We start from the raw sequence: 20,339 nt of genomic DNA on the forward strand, positions 1-20,339 counted from the left end.
CAAGACAACTGAAAAAGATTTGAGGTAATGTATGAAAATGTAGGACTCTGTACTGAGATTACTTGGCAAGTTCTTATAACTTCTTGCTTCACTTTAAAGTTGTAACCTCCATATCTTGGGTATGCCAGGAGATAATGGAAGGGAAACTGAAGAAATTAGAAGTGTTTTCTAGAACTGAAAAGAAAGATCTGAGTCTAAAGTTGAAAGGCTTTATAAGTGCCAGTCGGGATTAAAACACACACAAATACATACACAAACTCACACTAAATTTTGTGTAGTAAAATTATAGCACATTAAGGATTAAGAGAAATAACTTGGACAATTACTTTTGGAGGGAAAAGGGATAGATTCCTGTGCCACAAAACATTCCAGATGGATTAAAAGTTTGGCTAACTAGAACCAAATACACAAAAATGTATACAAAAAAGCTTATAACAACATTATAATAGCCAAAAAGTGAAAACAACCTAAATGTTCAACAACTGATGAATGGATAAATAAAATTTGGTATATCTACACAATGGAATATTATTCTACTATAAAAAGAATAAATACTGATATATACTTAAATGTGGATGCACCTTGGAAACATGCTAAGTGAAAAGCCAGACACAAAAGACCTTGTAATATGTGATTTCATTCATTTGAAAAGTCCAGAAAAGGCACATACATAGAGATATAAAGTAGATGAATGGTTGTCCGGAGCTGTGAAGAAGGGGAATGAGAGGCGACTGTTAATGGGTATAGAGTTTCTTTGTGGGGTAATGGAGATGTTCTGGAATTAGGTAGTAGTGATAATTAACACAATCTGAATATATTAAAAACCAGTGAATTGTGTAGATCACATCTCAATAAAGCTGTTAAAAAGAAACAAATACAGGCTGGCCATGGTGGCTCACATTTGTAATCTTAGCACTTCAGGAGGCTGGGGCAGAAGGATTACTTACAGGTAGGAGTTTGAGACCAGCCTGGGCAACATAACAATATAAATACATAGAAGCATATATATAGACTTAGTGAGACTCTATTGCTACAGAAAATAAAGTTATCTACATGTGGTGGTGCACACCTGTAGTCCCAGCTACTTGGGGGTGGGAGGACTGCTTGAGGCCAGGAGTTTGAGGCTGCAGTGAGCTATGATAGCTCTGCTGGACTCTAGCCTGGGTGACAGCAAGACCTTGTCTCTTAAAAAAAGGAGGAAAAAAAACAAATACAAGTAGTCATTCTTTTTAAGTTTTTGGTTTCTTTGTCTGTGACAGAGTCTCACTCAGTCTCCCAGGCTAGAGTGCAGGGGTGTGATCTTGGCTCACTGCAACCTCCACCTCCCAGGTTCAGGTGATTCTCATGCCTCAGCCTCCTGAGTAGCTAGGACCATCAATGTGCACCACCATGCCTGGCTAATTTTTTGTATTTTTAGTAGAGACGGGGTTTTACCATGTTGGCTAGTCTGGTCTCAAACTCCTGACCTCAAGTGATCCACCCGCCTTCGCCTCCCAAAGTGCTGGGATAACAGGCATGAGCCAAGGTACCTGACCTAAAGATTATTTTTAATTGACAAAATTATATTTATGGGGTATAATGTGATGTTTTGATATATGTTTACATTGTGAAGTGAATCAATCTAATCAACACATCCATCACTCACACGCTTACTTTCTTGTTGTAAGAACATTTAAAATCTATTCTTATGTATTTTCAAGACATGGCACGTTAACTATAGTTGCCAGACTGTACAATAGATCTCTAGGGCTGCTGCTTTCCGTCTAACTGAACCTTTATAACCCTTGACCAATATCTTCCAGTTCTCTGCTCTACCCCTAGCCGCTGGTAACCACCTTTTATTCTCTACGTCTGTGAGTTTGACTTTAGATCCCACATATAAGTGAGATCATGCAGTATATTTCTTTGTGTCTGGCATATTTCAGATATTGTGCTTCAGATTCATCCATGTCGTTGCAAATGACAGGATTTTTTAAGGCTGAATTGTATTCCATTGTGTATATATACTACATTTTCTTTCTCCATTCATCCACTCATGGGCGTTGAGGTTGATGCCATGTGTTGGCTATTGTGAATAGTGCTGCAGTGAGTATTGGGGTACAGGTACCTCTTCAACACACTGATTTCATTGTCTTTGAAATATACCCAGAAATGGAATTGTTGGATCATATGGTCGTTCTATTTTTAATTTTTTGAGGAACTTGTATACTGTTTTTCTTCATGGCTGTGCTATTTCACAGTCCCACCAACAGTGTACAGGATTCCCTTTTCTCCACATTCAGGTCCTTTGCCTGATTTTTAAATTATGTCCTTGCTATTCAGTTGTTTGAGCAGGAGACCATTTTTATAATCTTACATTGATGACATTTTTACCCATGATAGGAAGCTCAGAAGCAATGAAAATATACCAGATTGACTCTACATACATTTAAATCTTGTATGTATGTGTGTGTCTATAGTAAAAGTCTGATGAAAATTTAAAAATTGAGATATGCATGTCCTTTGACCCCGAAATTTGACTTAGTAGCAAGTGAGTCCTAGGGAAACAACAAGGATAGATCAAGAGTTTTAATTGTCACATTATTTAGAGGTAAAAATAAATGGCCATCAGTAGGGAATTGATTACAGTATGTGTATTTTCAGGGGAAAAAGAACTGTCCCTTATGTATTAAATGGAAAAAAGGAGCTTTAAGAAGAGTAAGTTTAGGCTGGGCGCAGTGGCGCATACCTGTGACCCCAGCACTTTGGGAGGCTGAGGTGGGTGGATCACCTGAGGTCAGGAGTTCGAGACCAGCCTGACCAATATAGTGGAACCCCTTCTCTACTAAAAATACAAAAATTAGCCGGGCGTAGTGCCATGCGCCTGTAGTCCCAGCTACTCAGGAGGCTGAGACAGGAGAATTGCTTGTACCTATGAGGCAGAGGTTGCAGTGAGTTGAGGTCACACTACTGCACTCCAGCCTGGGCGACAGAGTGAGACTCCATCTTCAAAAAAAAAAGTTTAGTATAGTGTGTTTAAGAAATACATGTTCAAAGTCTTGAAAGTCCAGAAGGAATTATGGGCTGACTGCCATTTATTTAAAAATATTTATGGTCATATATTAGAAAAAATAAGAACCACCTAAAAGCTTGTTTCCACATATAAAGTAAACATTTATAAAAATGTCCAACTCTTTATTTTTCTAGACTATTAATGTGTTATTTTTAATTTACTGGTTTGGAAAAAAGTTAAGATAGATCCTTACCTCATTCTTGACACCAAAGTGAATTCCAGCTGTAAATAAATTTTTAAAATTTATTTACATGGGTCTGGTAACCAATGAAATTAGTTGCTAGTTCTTTTCCTTTTTTTTTTTTTTTTAAATTCATTTTATTGCATTTTAGGTTTTGGGGTACATGTGAAGATTAGTTGCTAGTTCTAATACTGTTTATTGAATAATTTGTTCTTTTCCCTGTGGTTCAGAAATGCAGCCTGCCATTGGGTCTCTTTTTGGATTGATCTCTATTCCATGCTGGCTCTATTCTGCCTTAATTGGTATAGTTAGTTTTATAATTTGACGGGACTAGTCACTTCTTATTCACCTCTCTCATTTAATTCTTTTCAAAAATTTCTAGGAATTTCTCACATTTTTGTCCCAAGGTAAATTTTGGATTTGTTTTGTAATCTTTTTTAAAAGTATGGTTTTTACTTGGTGTTGCATTATATTTATAGATTAATTTAGGGAAAACTGCTTTTATTGTAATAATGAGTTTTCCTGTCCCTTAGTATTTTGCAGCTTTTCACTTAAGTTTTTCACATTCCTTATGTTTGTTCTTTTTTTGGTTTTTTGTTTTTTTCTTTTTGAGACAGAGTCTTGCTCTGTTGCCCAGGCTGGAGTGCAGAGGTGCTGTCTGGGCTCACTGCAACCTCCGCCCTCTGCCTTCCGGGTTCAAGTGATTCTCCTGCCTTAGGTGCCCACCACAATGCCCAGCTAATTTTTGTATTTTTCGTAGAGATGGGGTTTCACTGTGTTGGCCTGGCTGGTCTTGAACTCCTGACCTTGTGATCTACCCGCCTCAGCCTCCCAAAGTGCTGAGATTATAAGCATGAGCCACTGTGCCTGCCCTTATGTTTGTTTTTAGATACTTTATACCTTCCTTATTGTTGATGGGCCCTCACTGAAGTATGTATTATATGTATTATATTTTGTTGGAGAACCATGTGGTTGCATTTCCTATGTGCATAACACAGTGAACCTCACTCCACATTCAGAGTGGAATGTGACCCGGGTCAGTCATATCAAACGAAAACTGTCCAGTGCCCTTGGTTTAACATGATGGGTACTTTTAAGTTCTTTTTTAAAAAAATTGTTTCTTTTTAATTTTTTTTTTCTCTTTTTTTTTTCTCAGTACTAAGTATTTTATTATTTTCACCAACAACCAATAAAGTAACAGAAATTGAAATTAATAGCAACTCAAAGCAACTTGTTCACATTATGGTGAGGCCAAGACACCCAAACCCTGCAAGCTTTTCATTCAAGATTGCTTCAGTGGTGTAAAAAGTATGCTGATAAATTAAGCTCCTTGAATGCTGCCTTGGGTTAGGAAATCCAGTATTAGGGCAGACTGCCAATGAAGCTGGGTAAAACCCAGTTAAAACAGCAAACTCTCAGGACTTACTTGCTTGTGCCCAGGTAGACCCAACCAGAAGCATGATTTACAGTAAGGCTTAAAACATGAACTGAAGACTAAAATGACAGTATGTAAACCTCAACAGCCAAGTTGTCCAAGGACTTGGAAAATTCACCTTCTAATGTTCAAGACACATTCCACTTATATACACCTTGTTCTTTACTCAGACCTATAACTTCAGTTTGGAGGTGAGCAGAAACATCTAGTTTTCTGGCTGTAAAGAAGGCCTCCTCAATTAACTTCTAATTTTTAGAATATCATTGCAAAGCAGGCTCACAGCTTTTTAATTTTTTTAATTAATTTTTTTTTTTTTTAATCTGGCTCTGTTGCTCAGGCTGGAATGCCATGGTACAATCTTGGCTCACTGCAATCTTTGCCTCCCAGGTTCAACCCATCCTTCCACCTCATCCTCCCAAGTAGCTGAGACTTTAGGCATGTGCCAGCACACCTGGCTAATTTTTATATTTTTTGAGACTGGGGTCTCAATTTGTTGCCCAGACTGGTCTTGAATTCCTGAACTCAAGCAATCCTTCTGCCTCAGCCTCCCAAAGTGTTGGGATTACAGGCGTGAGCCACCGTGCCTGGCCGGGTACTTTAAATTCTAAAATAACACCTCAGGTTTTGTTTTTCTTTTTTCTTTTTTAAATTTATTTTTATTTTTTATTTTTCTGTCTTCATTGAGTTATATAGGTTTTGTTTTTCGTATTACTACCTTTTGTACTTGCAGAGTGCGCTTATAATTTGAACTCTAGTTTTTGTTTGTTGTTTTTTCCTAACATTTTACCCTTTGTTTCTTGGGTCAGTTTGAAATTTTAGTACTTTTGGAGTAAAACAGATCGTGTATACCAAGTGTATTTTTCCTTGTTTAGTGAAAGCAAGTGGTTGAAGAATGGTGGATTTAACTGTCATTTTATAAAATCTGTTTCTGAGTAGTTCTTGGCCCACAGATATTAAAAAGGAAAGGTGAAGAACCAAGTTGTTTTTGTAAAGAAAAGATAACAGATATTTCTTGCTTTGGAAGCAGTATAGCATAATAGTTAACAGCCCAGTTTCTGTAGTCACAGGACCTATAATCAGAATCTTAGTTCTACTGTATGCTAGTTAAGTGCCCTTGGGGAGGTTACTTAACCTCTGTAAGCTTCTAATATCTCCATTTGGTTAACTGAGACAAAGTCTCCCTCTGTTGCCCAGACTGGAGTGCAGTGGCATAACGTTGGCTCGCTGCAGCCTCTGCCTCCTGGGTTCAAGTGATTCTCCTGCCTCAGCCTCCTGAGTAGCTGAAATTACAGGCACGCCACCATGCCCGGCTAATTTTTGTGTTTTTAGCACAGGCAGGGTTTCACCGTGTTGGCCAGGCTGATCTTGAATTCTTGACTTCAGGTGATCCACCCGCCTCAGCCTTCCAAAGTGCTGGAATTACAGCATCTGATCCAGTGTCTCTATTTATAAAGTAGGGATACTATCTTAATATACAGGGAAGCTATAAGGACTAAATGAGATATGCTAGTGCTTGTCTTTCAATAAGCGTTCTTTAACTGTTGTTTTACTCTGGTCCCAGTGAGATAGTGGTGTGTATAAGTGAGATAACTGTCATCTAGGGTTCTCCTTGAAGATCCTTCCCTGAAGGGCATTTCTACTGTGTAAGAAATCCATGCTTATCATCTGAAAATGAAAATAAAGATACAGATAAGAGGAAAATGTGTAACAATTTAGAATCTCCATAATACTACCACCAGAAATAACATTGTTAACAAGAGCACCATGTTACTAATTTGAAATTCAGATCCATATCCCATTGTGGGAGAAACTGCTTTCTTTCTTTCCTTCTTTCTTTCTTTCTTTCCTTTCCTTCCTTTCTTTCTTTTTTTTTTTTTTTTTTTTGTGATAGAGTCTTGCTTTGTCACCCAGGCTGGAGTGCATGGCGTGATCTTGGCTCCCTGCAACCTCTGCTTCCCAGGGTCAAGTAGTTCTCTGCCTCAGCCTCCTGAGTAGCTGCGATTATAGGCGCTTGGTACCACGCCCAGCTAATTTTTGTATTTTACTAAATACAAAAGGTGGGGTTTCACCATCTTGGCCAGGCTGGTGGTCTTGAACTTCTAACCTCATGATCCACCCGCCTCAGCCTCCCAAAGTGTTGAGATTACAGGCCTGAGCCACTGCACCCAGTGGAGAACTGCTTTTTTATTTGAGGAGCCTCAATCAAGGTTGTGGGCCTAAAGTTTAATTTTTGTTGTTGTAGTTAGGGGTGTTATTTTTCTATGAAATTTATTTCTCAAGTGCAGTTTCTCAAATGTTGAGATTCCATATCTTCCGTTGGGCCCATTCCCCAACGTAGACACAGGTTATGATTAGGAAACTACAAGATGTGAAATAGCAAACACTAGCAGCAAGTATATGGTCTGTTCCTAGTTTGGAAGCCCCTACCCTGATTAAGTTGAAACATGGGACTATCTTCCTGTCTACTGTATTTACCTAACGCCTAGAGAAGAATGGACGTGCGAAAGCACCTCTTTTCTGTTTACTGTGCCCCGACCTTTGCTCTTACGTTAAGCCTTTAAAATTGAGAGCTACTCTAGGAGATTAACAGGAGGAAAAATAAATTTTCACTTCTTTGTCTGTCTCTTCCCCCATAAGAGATGAAACACTTCATTCCCCAGACACTCTTGTGATCTTTTCTGTCCTGTTTATGTCACTGCATAGGAGAAGCCATTCTTGGAGTTACAAAGGGAGCTGGTATGTGGCCAACAATCCTCATTTTTCCTGTCTTAACTCAGTAGACTTAACTGTCAGACTGATAGTTAGCTAGGTTGTTGCTCTGCCCATTCAGCATTGGTGAACAGCCTAAGTCATGTGTGTATTTTTGTAAGCTTCTAAGCCTTGCCTCAGCCTTTTTTTTTTTTTTTTTTTTGTATTTACTTAGAAATAATTCAGTGATATATAAGTGCATATACATGTTACTTAAATTAACCTGAAGACGACTGTCCTATGATGTGGCCAAAAAGTCACCTTTAAATTTATTTCTTATCTTGGGAGGCTGGGGCAAGAGGATCACTTGAGACCAGAAGTTCAAGACCAGCCTGAACAACATAGCAAGACCCCATAAAAAAAAAAAATTAAAAAATTAGCTGTGTGTGGTTTCATGGGTCTGTAGTCCCAGCTGAGCATCCAAGCAGGAAGATGGCTTGAGCCCAGGAGTTTGAGCCTGTAGTGAGCTATGATTGTGTTACTATGCCCCAGCCTGGATGACCCCATCTCCAAAAAAATTCTATTTACCATCTTAAAATGTACCTTACTAGCTGTTATCCAGTTGAGTTCACCCTCCAGGGTTATTCAGTGTGATGAGTATAATAACTCTTATCAAGTTGTATGACATTGTTCCTTGCTGATACTAAATTACACACCTTTACCAAGTAATGGAGTCACAATGATCTCATCAATTCTTATTGTGATTTTAAAACAATTCTTTTAGTTACCAAAAGGATAGACAAATTTGACTATGTGATTAAGCCCTTTAGATTTCATGCTTTAAGAAACAGGATTCTTCTCCAACATTAAGCTATGGGAAGCTGGTAGTACCTATCCATTCCATCTCTAACAATGCATGTAACTTAAAAATCTAATGTGAAATGATGCCTCACAGTATTTCTCTCTAGATTACAATGGTTAGAGTCTAATATATATTTTTTAACAAAAGACATAACTTTAAAAATATTTCTTCGCAGTGTCATTAATATTACATAGTAACATAGGTTAACTACTGTATGTGCTAAGTGCTGTGTATAGGTTAAGTGTTTGGACAATGACTCTAATGAAAATGCCTGTTTTTCCATCTTAATTTGTTATTCTTCCTTTATTTAAGGATTCCTAGATGAAGTTATGAAGAAGTATGGCAGTTTGGTTCCACTCAGTGAGAAAGAAGTCCTTGGAAGATTAAAAGATGTCTTTAATGAAGACTTTTCTAATAGGTATATAAATGATGCTAAAGTTAAGCCCTTGAAAATAAAATTGTTAGCATATATGACTTTTCTCTTGATTTAAGGAAAAAAAAAAGAAGATACTTAGCAGTAAATTGAGAAGTACTAATATTTTTTTTTTACCTTTTCTTTCAAAATCATTCTGTTTCAGAAAACCGTTTATCAATAGAGAAATAACAAACTATCGGGCCAGACATCAAAAATGTAACTTCCGTATCTTCTATAATAAACACATGCTGGATATGGACGACCTGGCGACTCTGGATGGTCAGAACTGGCTGAATGACCAGGTTAGTATATTGTAGTTTGTCAATGTGGAGAAGTTGCAGAGGATGTTGGTCAGTTAAATATAATCTCTGGTTTGGCCTCTCGGTTGTCTTTTGGAATCAAGGATTGTTTATTCTTTATTCGTTACTTACTAACCCCAGGATCCAAATGGCTTGATTACTGCTGACAGTAATAATATATTATTCTTTCTGATTGGGGTGTTCTGAATTGTATAGGGTTAGTAGCCTGGTTTTATTTATTTATTTTGTTTTGTTTTTCTTTCTCCAACTTATTGTTACTGAGATTGTAAGCTGGTTTTATGTTGACTTCTTATAGGTCATTAATATGTACGGTGAGCTGATAATGGATGCAGTCCCAGACAAAGTAAGTGAAAACTTGCTCTTCTCCAGGAGAGAGTGTCCTTGTGTATTAAAAAGAGTAGTTTTGTTTTGTTTTTAAATTTGTTGTAAATATTTGACATTCCTTAAATTTTTAAAAAGGAGAATTCAGTTTTGTCCTGATCATGTACTGGGGTTGACCTTAAGTTCCATCAGATCATTTCTGCATAAGAAAATCACTGTGCAATTGTTTTCCTATTTATTTGTGTTAATTTGTGTTAGGGTAGGTATGTTTGTTAATATCTGGAGAGGGCTTTTTGTTATTGTTTTTGGTGGGGAGATGTGCAAAATGGGACTAGTTAAGCGTCTTACATTTATTTATTTATGTAACTTTTTTTTTTTTTTTTTTTGGAGACGGAATCTTGCTCTGTCACCCATACTGGAGTGCAGTGGCATGATGTCGGCTCACTGCAACCTCCTCCTCCTTGGTTCAAGCGATTCTACTGCCTCAGCCTCCCGAGTAGCTGGGATTACAGGTGCTCACCACCATGCCTAGCTAATTTTTGTATTTTTAGTAGAGATGGGGTTTCACCATGTTGGCCAGGCTGGTCTCAAACTCCTGACCTCAGTTGATCTGCCTACCTTAGGCTCCCAAAGTGCTGGGATTACAGATGTGAGCCACCACACCTGGCCAGCTTTTAAAATTTAACCTAAAATCTTGCTCTCTTTAAAAAGTATTCATCTTTCACTTTTTCTTGGATAAATCTTTGATACTCAGTTCAAATACAGATTCAACCCTTATAAACTCTAAATTATCTTGAGTTTTATTACATATCAAAATTATTTTTTTATTCAATGTATTTTTCTGAGTACACAAACACCCGATGGGTACAAAAATTTCCAAGTACTATATAAAACTTTTATAAATCTAATAAAGTAACAACTACTAAAAAATCAGATTCTGATACCATTTATGAATATAGAAAATGTTTTATAACTTTCTACTTAAATTACAGATCTGTTATACATTTATAAATTGGAATCAAGAGACTAATCTGCTAGATCCTCTATTGTCAAATTTTCTCAATCATCAGAAAGTTTAAACACATAGATTATCTTTAACATAAAAATATTAATTTCAGTAGTTTCATTTACCACCATTGTACGTGTAATTCTAAACATTCATGGAGTCTAAAGGACACTTAACTAAGGCAGCAGTTCTCAAAGCATGGTCCCCATACTAGCAGCATCAGTATCCCCTGAGAGCTTACTAGAAATGCACATTCTCAGACTCCAATGTAAACCTCCTGAAGGGTGGGGCCCACCAATCTGTGTTTTGGCAAGCCTTCCAGATGACTCTGATGGACACCAAGTTTGAGAATCACTGCTCTAGAGACAGCTACTGTAAGCTCTTATTTATTTATTTATTTATTTATTTATTTATTTATTAATTAATTAATTATTTGAGACAGAGTCTTGCTCTGTCGCCCAGGCTGGAGTGCAATGGCATGATCTTGGCTCACTGCCTCTGCCTCATGATCTTGCCTCTGCCTCCTAGGTTCAAGCTGTTCTTCTATCTCAGCCTCCTGAATAGCTGCGATTACAGGCACCCGCCATCATGCCTGGCAAATTTTTTTGTATTTTTATAAAAACGGGGCTTCACCATGTTAGCCAGGCTGCTCTTGAACTCCTGACCTCAGATGATCTGCCTGCCGTGGCCTCCCAAAGTGCTGGGACTATAGGCTTGAGCCACTGTGCCAGCCTAATTAAAATTAAAAAAAAAACAAAAAAAAACTTTGTTTGTTTATTTATTTATTTATTTATTTATTTATTTTGAGATGGAGTTTCGCTCTTGTTGCCCAGGCTGGAGTACAATGGCGTGATCTCGGCTCACTGCAACCTCCACCTCGCAGGTTAAAGCGATTCTTCTGCCTCAGCCTTCTGAGTAGCTGGGATTACAGGTCTGCACCACCACGCCCAGCTAATTTTTTGTATTTTTACTAGAGATAGGGTTTCTCCATGTTGGTCAGGCTGGTCTCTAACTTCTGACCTCAGGTGATCCACCCGCCTCGGCCTCCCAAAGTGCTGGGATTATAGGCATGAGCCATTGCGCCTGGCAAAAAACTTTTTTTAGAGACAGGGTCTTGCTCTGTCACCCAGGCTGGAGCGTAGTGGTGCAATCGTAGCTCACTGCCCCCTTAAACTCCTGGGCTCAAGCAATCCTCTCACTTTAGTCTCCCAAGTAGCTGGGACTGCAGGCATGTGCCACTATACCCTGCTAATTTATTTTTATTTTTGGTAGAGCCGGGAGTCTCGTTATGTTCCCCAGGCTAGTTTGAACTCTGAGCCTAAAGTAATCTTCTCACCTCTGCCTCTCAATATGGTGGAATTAGAGCTGTGAACCACTATGTCTGACAGCTCTTTTTATCTGTATGTTAAGCTGCATGGCTATCAAAAGAATATGCATTAGAATCATCTGAAAGGTTTATAAAACCAGATTACTGGACCCTGCCTTTGGAGTTTCTGCTTTAATAGGTCTGGGATAAGGCCTGATAATTCAAATTTCTAACGAGTTCCTGGGTGATACTGACACTACTGGTCTGGTGACTACACTCTGAGAACCACGAGCTAAGGGAACAGGTTTGTCATTTCAGGTTACCGAATGAGCAGTTTAAGACCACAATATGTTTACCATCTCAGATGAACTGATATGCCACTTAGTTATAAGCCAGAAATTCAAAGCCAAGGATGCAAAACCTGATACTCTGTACAGCCAAGGTAGTTCTGTGGTACTAGAAATAATCATGCTAAGCCCTTTTTATAGTTCACTATAACAACAGGAGTCTCTAAATCCATGTCCTTCACATGGAGTTAGTTTTGTAATCCATCTCCTGTGAGTTCAAGGTAATCGTTACCTCATTTTTTCATAGCCTTTCAACTCTTATCGCCTGGTTTGGAAAGATTTGTCAGGTTGCTTCTCTACTTGATTGGATTCAGGTAATCTATTTACTGTCTCATTCCAAACCTGACTATAGACCACAACTGTAAGGTAATTCCAATAAAAATTTGGAACAGCATTTTCTGTAAACCATATAATGTATTTTCTATATTTTGATCATTATTATTATTATTTTGAGGCAGAGTTTCACTCTTGCCCAAGCTGGAGTGCAGTGGCATGATCTCAGCTCACTGCAGCCTCTTCCTCCTGGGTTCAATAGATTCTTCTACCTCAGCCCCCCAAGTAGCTAGGATTACAGGTGCCCGTCATCATGCCCAGCTAATTTTTGTATTTTTAGTAGAGACAGTGTCTCACCATGTCGGCCGTCTGGTCTCCAACTCCTGACCTCAAGTAATCCACCTGCCACCTCGATCATTGTCTTTAAGAAGAAATTTTTCCTTTCCTTTTGTCTGCTTTACGTTCAAACATTTAAAAATCTCTTTCTTTTGAAGTTAAATCTGGGCACAGCCTAGTATAATCTGGTTGCTTGTATTTGTTGTCTGTTCTAGGTTCACTTCTTCAACAGCTTTTTTCATAGACAGCTGGTAACCAAAGGATATAATGGAGTAAAAAGATGGACTAAAAAGGTATCCTCTTTATTTCTTCTTTATTCTAAATTTGGAATGCAGATGATAAGCCACTTTGTGTGGAAGGATAAGAACTTTAATGCCAATTTGATGTTAAGTAGAAACAGACTCTTTAATGTGAGAAGTTTTAAAATTGTTTATTTTAAATCTTACTATTTGAAAGACCTTAATTGCCTCCTGGTCCCAATTATAGTGGTAGAACAGTGGGCTGATAAAGAGCTGCCATCATTTGGTTATCTGGTGGGCTGGTCAGCAGATAGCAGAGGCTTTCAGAAATTTTTTGCCAGTGCTGGGCATGGGCACGGTGCTTTGCACCTGTAGTCCCAGCTACTTGTGATGCTGAGACCAGAGGATCACTGGAGCCCAAGCATTTGAGGCCAGCTTGGGCAGCATAGCCAGATCCTGTCTCTTAAAATGTTAACTGATCCGTCACGAGAAATAACTTTTATATCACAGTCTATACATAAAATCATATATATACAAGTAATTGAAAGAATTTCCAAAAACCATGTACCTAATTTACTATGTATGATGTACTCTAATTAGAGAGTGATAAGTGCTATTTGCTATAGAAACATTAGAACATAGTATGAGAATACAAGGTAATGAGGATAGGGTAGCAGGAGGGAGGCGGAAGATGGGCTAGTTCTTTTAGATAGGCTCATAAGGAAGGCCTGTTTGAAGAGGTCACATTTCACTGAAAACTCAGTGGTGAGAAGGACCAGCCATGTGAAGATCAGAGGAGCATTCTGGGTAGATGGAACAGTGAATGTTAAAGGCCCTGAAGCAGAAGTGAGCTTGGTATGTTGGAGTGTTACACACATGAGATCAGGGGTGTAGGCAGGGATCGAGTCATGTGGGGCCATGTAGGCCCTGGTAAAGAGTTTGGATGATGAGGGCAATTTGAAGACATTAGGGAGTTTAGCCTGGGCGTGGTGATTCACACGTATAATCCTAGCACTTTGGGAGGCTGAGGTGGGCAGATCACTGGAGATCAGCCTGGCCAATGTGGCAAAACCCTGTCTCTACTCAAAATACAAAAATTAACCAGGCATGGTGGTGCGCGCCTGTAATCCCAGCTACGTGGGAGGCTGAGGTGGGAGAATTGCTTGAACATGGGAGGTGGAGGTTGTAGTGAGCCAAGATCGCACTACTGCACTCCAGTCTGGGTGACAGAGCAGACTCCATCTCAAAAGAAAAATAAATAAAAAATAAAAATGAAGACAATAGAGAGTTTAAACAGCAGGTGAAGGGTGTGTGTGAGTGTGTGTGTGTATGAATGATAGATAGGTTTGTCCTTAGCAGCATTCCTTCATTCATTAAAGTACCTGCTATGTGCCTCATATGGAAAAGCTGTTTTTTCCTCTGCTGTCACACCACAATAGTCAGCACAGAAGACCAAAGCAAGCAAGCAGTTCTGCAGCAAACACTGGCTAGTTGCCCTCTAATTCAGTTCCAATGTTATCTACCTGGAGACAGCGCCACATCCCATAGGCTGAGGGCTTATGCCTCAAGAGTGCCCGCCACCCACTTCAGACACCAGTTGCAAGTCCAGGCTTCTGAAACTTCTGACCAACAGACTTCAAGTGAGGGTTCCAATGCTCTCCTCCTTGAGTTTGATTAATTTGCTAGAGCAGTTCACAGAACTCAGGGATGTTCTTACCTACATTTATCCGTTTATTATAAAGGATATGGATGAAGAGATGCATGGGAAGAGATTAGGGGAGCGGCCACAGGGAATCTCCATGACCTCTCCAGGCACACTACTCTCCAGGAACCTCCACATATTTAGTATCTGGAAGCTCTCCCAGTGCAGTCCTTTTCATTTTTTATGGAGGCTTCATTGCATAGGCAATTGACTAAACCACTGACCATTGGTTAACCTTTAGTTCCTCTTCCCTTCCCAGTGGTTGGGGGTTGGGTGGGGCTGAAAGTCACAATCTTCTAATTCTGCCTTGCTCTTTCTGGTGACCAGCCCCTATCCTAAAGCCACCTAGGAATCGCCAGCCATCAGCTAATCATTAACATATAAAAAGACATCACTGACATCACTTTGGGCTGGGTGTGGTGACTCACACCTGTAATCCCAACACTTTGGGAGGCCCAGGCGGGCAGATCACTTGAGGTCAGGAGTTCAAAACCAACTTCTGTTCAACATAGTATTGGAAGTTCTGGCCAGGGCAAGCAGACAAGAGCAAGAAATAAAGATATTCAGATAGGAAGAGAGGAAGTCAGATTGTCTCTGTTTGCAGATGGCATGATTCTATATTTAGAAAATCCATCGTCTCAGCCCCATAACTAAGTTGATAAGCAACTTCAGCAAAATCTCGGTTACAAAATCAATGTGCAAAAATCACAAGTGTTCCTATACACCAGCAGTGGACAAGCAGAGACCCAAATCATGAATGAACCCCCATTCACGATTGCTACAAAGAGAAATATATAGGAATACAGCTTAAAAGGGATGTGAAGGACCTCTTCAAGGAGAACTACAAATCACTGCTCAAGGAAATAAGAGAGGACACAAACAAATGGAAACATATTCCATCCTCGTGAATAGGAAGAATCAATATTGTGAAAATGGCCATAGTGCCCAAAGTGATTCATAGATTCAATGCTATTCCCATCAAACTACCACTGGCATTCTTCACAAAATTAGAAAAAACTACTCTAAAATTCATATGGAAGAAAAAAGCCTGTATAGCCAAGATAATCCTAAGCAAAAAGACCAAAGCTAGAGGCATCGTATTACCTGACTTCAGACTATACTACAAGGCTGCAGTAGCCAAAACAGCATGGTACTGGTACCAAAACAGACTGCTACCGATGGAACAGAACAGAGACCTCATAAATAACACCTTACCTCTACAACCATCTGATCTTAGACACACCTGACAAAAGCAATGGGGAAAGGATTCCCTATTTAATAAATGGTGCTGGGAAAACTGGCTAGCCATATGCAGAAAACCGAAACTGGACCCCTTCCTTACACCTTACCCAAAAATTAACTCAAGATGGATTAAAGACTTAAAGGTAAAACCCCAAACCATAAAAATCCTAGAAGAAATCCTAGGCATTATTACCATGGACAAAGACTTCATGACTAAGATACCAAAAGCAATGGCAACAAAAGCCAAAATAGACAAAAGGGATCTAATTAAACTAAAGAGCTTCTGCACAGCATAAGAAACTATCGTTAGAGTGAACAGGCAACCTATAGAATGGGAGAAATTTTTTGCAGTCTACCCACCTGACAAAGGTGTAATATCCAGAACCTACAAGGGACTTAAACAGATTTACAAGAAGAAAACAACCCCATCAAAAAGTGGGCAAAGGATGTGAACAGACATTTTGAAATGTCTTCGAAAGAAGGCGCCTGTAGTCCCAGCTATACGGGAGGCTAAGACAGGAGAATTTCTTGAACCTGGGAGGTGGAGTTGCAGTGACCTGAGATCACACTACTGTACTCCAGTCTGGGCGACAGAGTGAGACTTCATCTCAAAAAAAAAAGGAAGAAGACGACATGTATGTGACCAAATAATGTATGAAAAAAGCTCACTGACTGGGCGCAGTGGCTCCCATCTGTAATCCCAGCACTTTGGGAGGCTGAGGCGGGTGGATCACCTGAGGTCAGGAGTTTGAGACCAGCCTGGCCACATGGTGAAATCCCATCTTTACTAAAAAATTAAAAAATATTAGCTGGTGGTGGGAGCTTGTAATCCCAGCTACTCAGGAGGCCGAGGCAGGAGAATCACTTGAATCCAAGAGGTAGAGGCTGCAGAGAGCCAAAATCGCACCACTGCACTCTAGCCTGGACAGCAAAAGTAAGACTCCATCTCAAAAAAAAAAAAAAAAACCAGAAAAGAAAAAGTTTTTTCTTTTCTTTTTTTTTTTTTTTTTTTTTCTTTTTGAGCTGGAGTCTCGCTCTGTCTCCCAGGCTCCAGTGCAGTAGTGCAATCTTGGTTCAAGCAATTCTCTTGTCTCCAGGCTCCCGAGTAGCTGGACTACAGATGCATACTGCCACATCCAGCAATGTGTGCTAATTTTTGATATTTTTAGTAGAGACAGGGTTTCACTATATTGGTCAGGCTAGTCTCAAACTCGTGACCTCAGGTGATCCACCTGCCTTGGCCTCCCAAAGTGCTGAGATTACAGGGGTGAGCTACCACACCAGGCCAAAAATTTAAAACATTTAAAATTTTGAGGCAATCTCCCAGAAAGTGCCACAAAATGACAGACTGAAACTAATGTAAAAACTAACAGAAAAAGGTTTTCAGAGATGTAAGTTATCCAGATATTTACCTCTCATCCTTCTCAGAGTCACAGGAGGAGGTACTCTGGCAAGAAGACATAGCATCCAAGCAATGAAATCCAGAACAAGGGTCAGGCAAAGAGAATACTAAACATAACAGTAAAAATAGATGCAGAATGACAATGTGCCTCAAGCCTGGAGAACCACCAATCCTGAAGGGAACAGAAAAAAAGGCTCCAAGAATGTGATACTGATACAATTTCTAAAGTATATGAATGCAAAAAAAAAAAAAAAAAAGAGAGAGATAGGCAACCAGAAGAGAGTTTGCAGTTAGTAGATACAGAGAACACTAAGCAAAAGATAAAGACAATTAATTTCAGGGACCGTGAAAAAATGTACAAGAAAGGGAAAATAGTGGTTGTAAACCTTGGTATACTACATGACTTAGCTATGACAATCATTTACATAATAGTAATCAGCTATAGGACAGTTCTGTCACCTCCAAAAGAGTCCTCATAATCCTTCGTACAACCCTTCTTGGCCTAGCCCCTAACCCAGCAACCACTAATCTGCTTTTTGTCATTCTAGATAACTTTGCATTTTCTAGAATTATATAAGTAAAATCATGCCTCATACTATTTTGTTTGGTTTCTTTCACTCAACATAATGGTTTTGAGGTTCATCCGTGTTATTGCGTGTGTCAGTAGCGTATTTCTTTTAGTTGCTGAGTAGTGGCCTATTATTTAGATAGATCACATTTTGTCATCCATTCACTGGCTGATAGATATTTGTGTTGTGTCCCATTTTTCTCTCTTATGAATAAAACTGCTATGTAACATTTGTACATAAGTCTGTGTGTAGTTACACATTTTCAGTTTCCTGGTAAATACTTAGAAGTGGGATGACTAGATCATATGGTGAGTGCACGTTTAACTTTTCAAGAAACTTAAACCATTTTTCAAAGTGATACACTGTTTTACAATCCAACCAGCATTTTATGTGTGTGAGTTCCTTTGTTCTATATCATCACATTTGGTATTGTCATTCTTGTTAGTTTTATTGTTGTTTTTTTTTTATTTTATTTTTTTTTTGGGACAGAGTTTCGCTCTTGTTACCCAGGCTGGAGTGCAATGGCGCGATCTCGGCTCACCACAACCTCCGCCTCCTGGGTTCAGGCAATTCTCCTGCCTCAGCCTCCTGAGTAGCTGGGATTACAGGCACACGCCACCATGCCCAGCTGATTTTTTGTATTTTTAGTAGAGACGGGGTTTCACCGTGTTGACCAGGATGGTCTCGATCTCTTGACCTCGTGATCCACCCACCTCGGCCTCCCAAAGTGCTGGGATTACAGGCTTGAGCCACCGCGCCCGGCCTGTTGTTGTTTTTTTTAATAGAGCAAGGGGCTTGCTTTGTTGCCCAAGCTGCTCTCAATCTCTTGGCCTCAACAGAGACTTCACAACAGATAATATACAACTTTCAGTTTGTCTGTGTTCTCATGCTAACACTATACGGTATTTATTACTATATCCTCCCACCTCAGCCTCCCAAAGTTTTGGGATTACAGATGTGAGCCACTATGCTTGGCTTCTTCTTAATTTTACCATTTTAATGGGTATATATAATACTGTCTCATTGTGATTTTAATTTTCATTTCCTTGGTGACTAATGACATTGAGCACATTTTCATGTGCTTTTCCTGTCTTCGGCCTTTTGTATCTTTTAAAAAATTGTATTGTTACATATGTTATCATGGTAAGTGCTTCCTACGAAAGACTGTACTGAGTACTTTTTTTTTTTTTTTTTTTTTTTTAGACAATTCCCCTCTTTTGCCCCGGCTGGTGGGGAGGGGCACGATCTCGGCTCACTACAACCTCCACCTCCTGGGTTCAGGCGATTCTCCTGTCTCAAGTTTCCAAGTAGCTGGAACTACAGGCACCTGCCACCGCACCTGGCTCATTTTTGTATTTTTAGTAGAGACAGGTTTTCACCATGTTGGCCGGACTGGTCTCAAACTCCTGACCTCAAGTGATCTGCCTGCCTCCGCCTCCCAAAGTGCTGGAATTACAGGCATGGGCCACCATGCCTGGCCGAGTACTTTTAAATTATATAAAATACAAATAAAATGTACTTTCTTAACATTTTTAAGTGTACAGTTCAGTAGTGTTAAGTATATTCACAATGTTATGCAACCAATCTCCAAAACTTTCAACTTGCAAAACTGAAATTTGTATATCATATTTGTGAAGTCTCTATTATATTGTTTGCCATTTATTGGGTTGTTTATCTTTTTATTATTGAGTTGTAGGAGATGTTTTTATGTTCTGGATATAAGTTCTTTTTTTTTTTTTTTTTTTTTTTGGGACGTTTCGCTCTTGTTACCCAGGCTGGAGTGCAATGGCGCGATCTCGGCTCACCGCAGCCTCTGCCTCCTGGGTTCAGGCAATTCTCCTGCCTCAGCCTCCTGAGTAGCTGGGATTACAGGCATGCGCCACCATGCCCAGCTGATTTTTTGTATTTTTAGTAGAGATGGGGTTTCACTGTGTTGACTAGGATGGTCTCGATCTCTTGACCTCGTGATCCACCCACCTCGGCCTCCCAAAGTGCTGGGATTACAGGCTTGAGCCACTGCACCCGGCCCTGGATATAAGTTCTTTGTCAGGTCTGTGCTTTGTTGTTTTCTCTCAGTCTATGGCTTCTCTGTTTTCTTAACTGTCTTTTGATGACTGGAAGTTTTACATTTTGATGAAATTTAATTTACTATATTTTCTCTATTATAGTTACTGCTTTCTATGTCCAGTCTAAAATATATTTGCCTCCTGAGTTTTCTTCTAATAGCTTTGTAGTTTCCAGTTTTATATTTACATCTCTGATGCATCTCAATGAATTTTGTATATAAGAAGTGAGGTAAGGAGGGATCAAGATTTTTTTTTTTCTTATTATATTTTTCTTTTCCAATTTAATTGCTTTGACACCATTACGGAAAGTCAACTGACCATATATGTTTAAGTCTGCTTCTGGACTTTTGTTCTCTTACACTGATGCCTATTTTTTATGTTAACACTACACTGTATTACTGTATCTTCATAATGTGTCTCAAAATCACTGTGAGTTTGCCAGCTTTGTTGTTTTTCCAGATTGTTTTGGCAATTCCAAGTCCTTTATATTTTCATGTAAACTTTAAAATTAGTTTGTCAAACTCTGTTGTTTAATAAGCATGCTGGATTATGATTGGGATTGTGTTTAATCTATACA

General features: G+C 39.2%; 1 protein-coding gene across 3 annotated transcripts in view; it reads left to right on the forward strand.

Moving 5' to 3' along the window:
• The window catches only part of SENP5 (SUMO specific peptidase 5), a 65,385-nt gene that overhangs the window by 25,544 nt on the left and 19,502 nt on the right, over nucleotides 1-20,339 (forward strand). For all 3 annotated transcript variants that reach the window (XM_032298147.1, XM_032298146.1, XM_032298145.1), the window contains exons 3-6: nucleotides 8,531-8,636; nucleotides 8,797-8,935; nucleotides 9,249-9,296; nucleotides 12,758-12,835. In XM_032298147.1, the coding sequence (XP_032154038.1) occupies nucleotides 8,531-8,636; nucleotides 8,797-8,935; nucleotides 9,249-9,296; nucleotides 12,758-12,835 (371 nt within the window). The remainder of the gene's footprint in view (nucleotides 1-8,530; nucleotides 8,637-8,796; nucleotides 8,936-9,248; nucleotides 9,297-12,757; nucleotides 12,836-20,339) is intronic.

The sequence above is a fragment of the Sapajus apella genome, unplaced genomic scaffold, assembly GCF_009761245.1.
Source record: "Sapajus apella isolate SASKATOON/1434 unplaced genomic scaffold, GSC_monkey_1.0 scaffold38, whole genome shotgun sequence".
Lineage (NCBI taxonomy): Eukaryota > Metazoa > Chordata > Mammalia > Primates > Cebidae > Sapajus > Sapajus apella.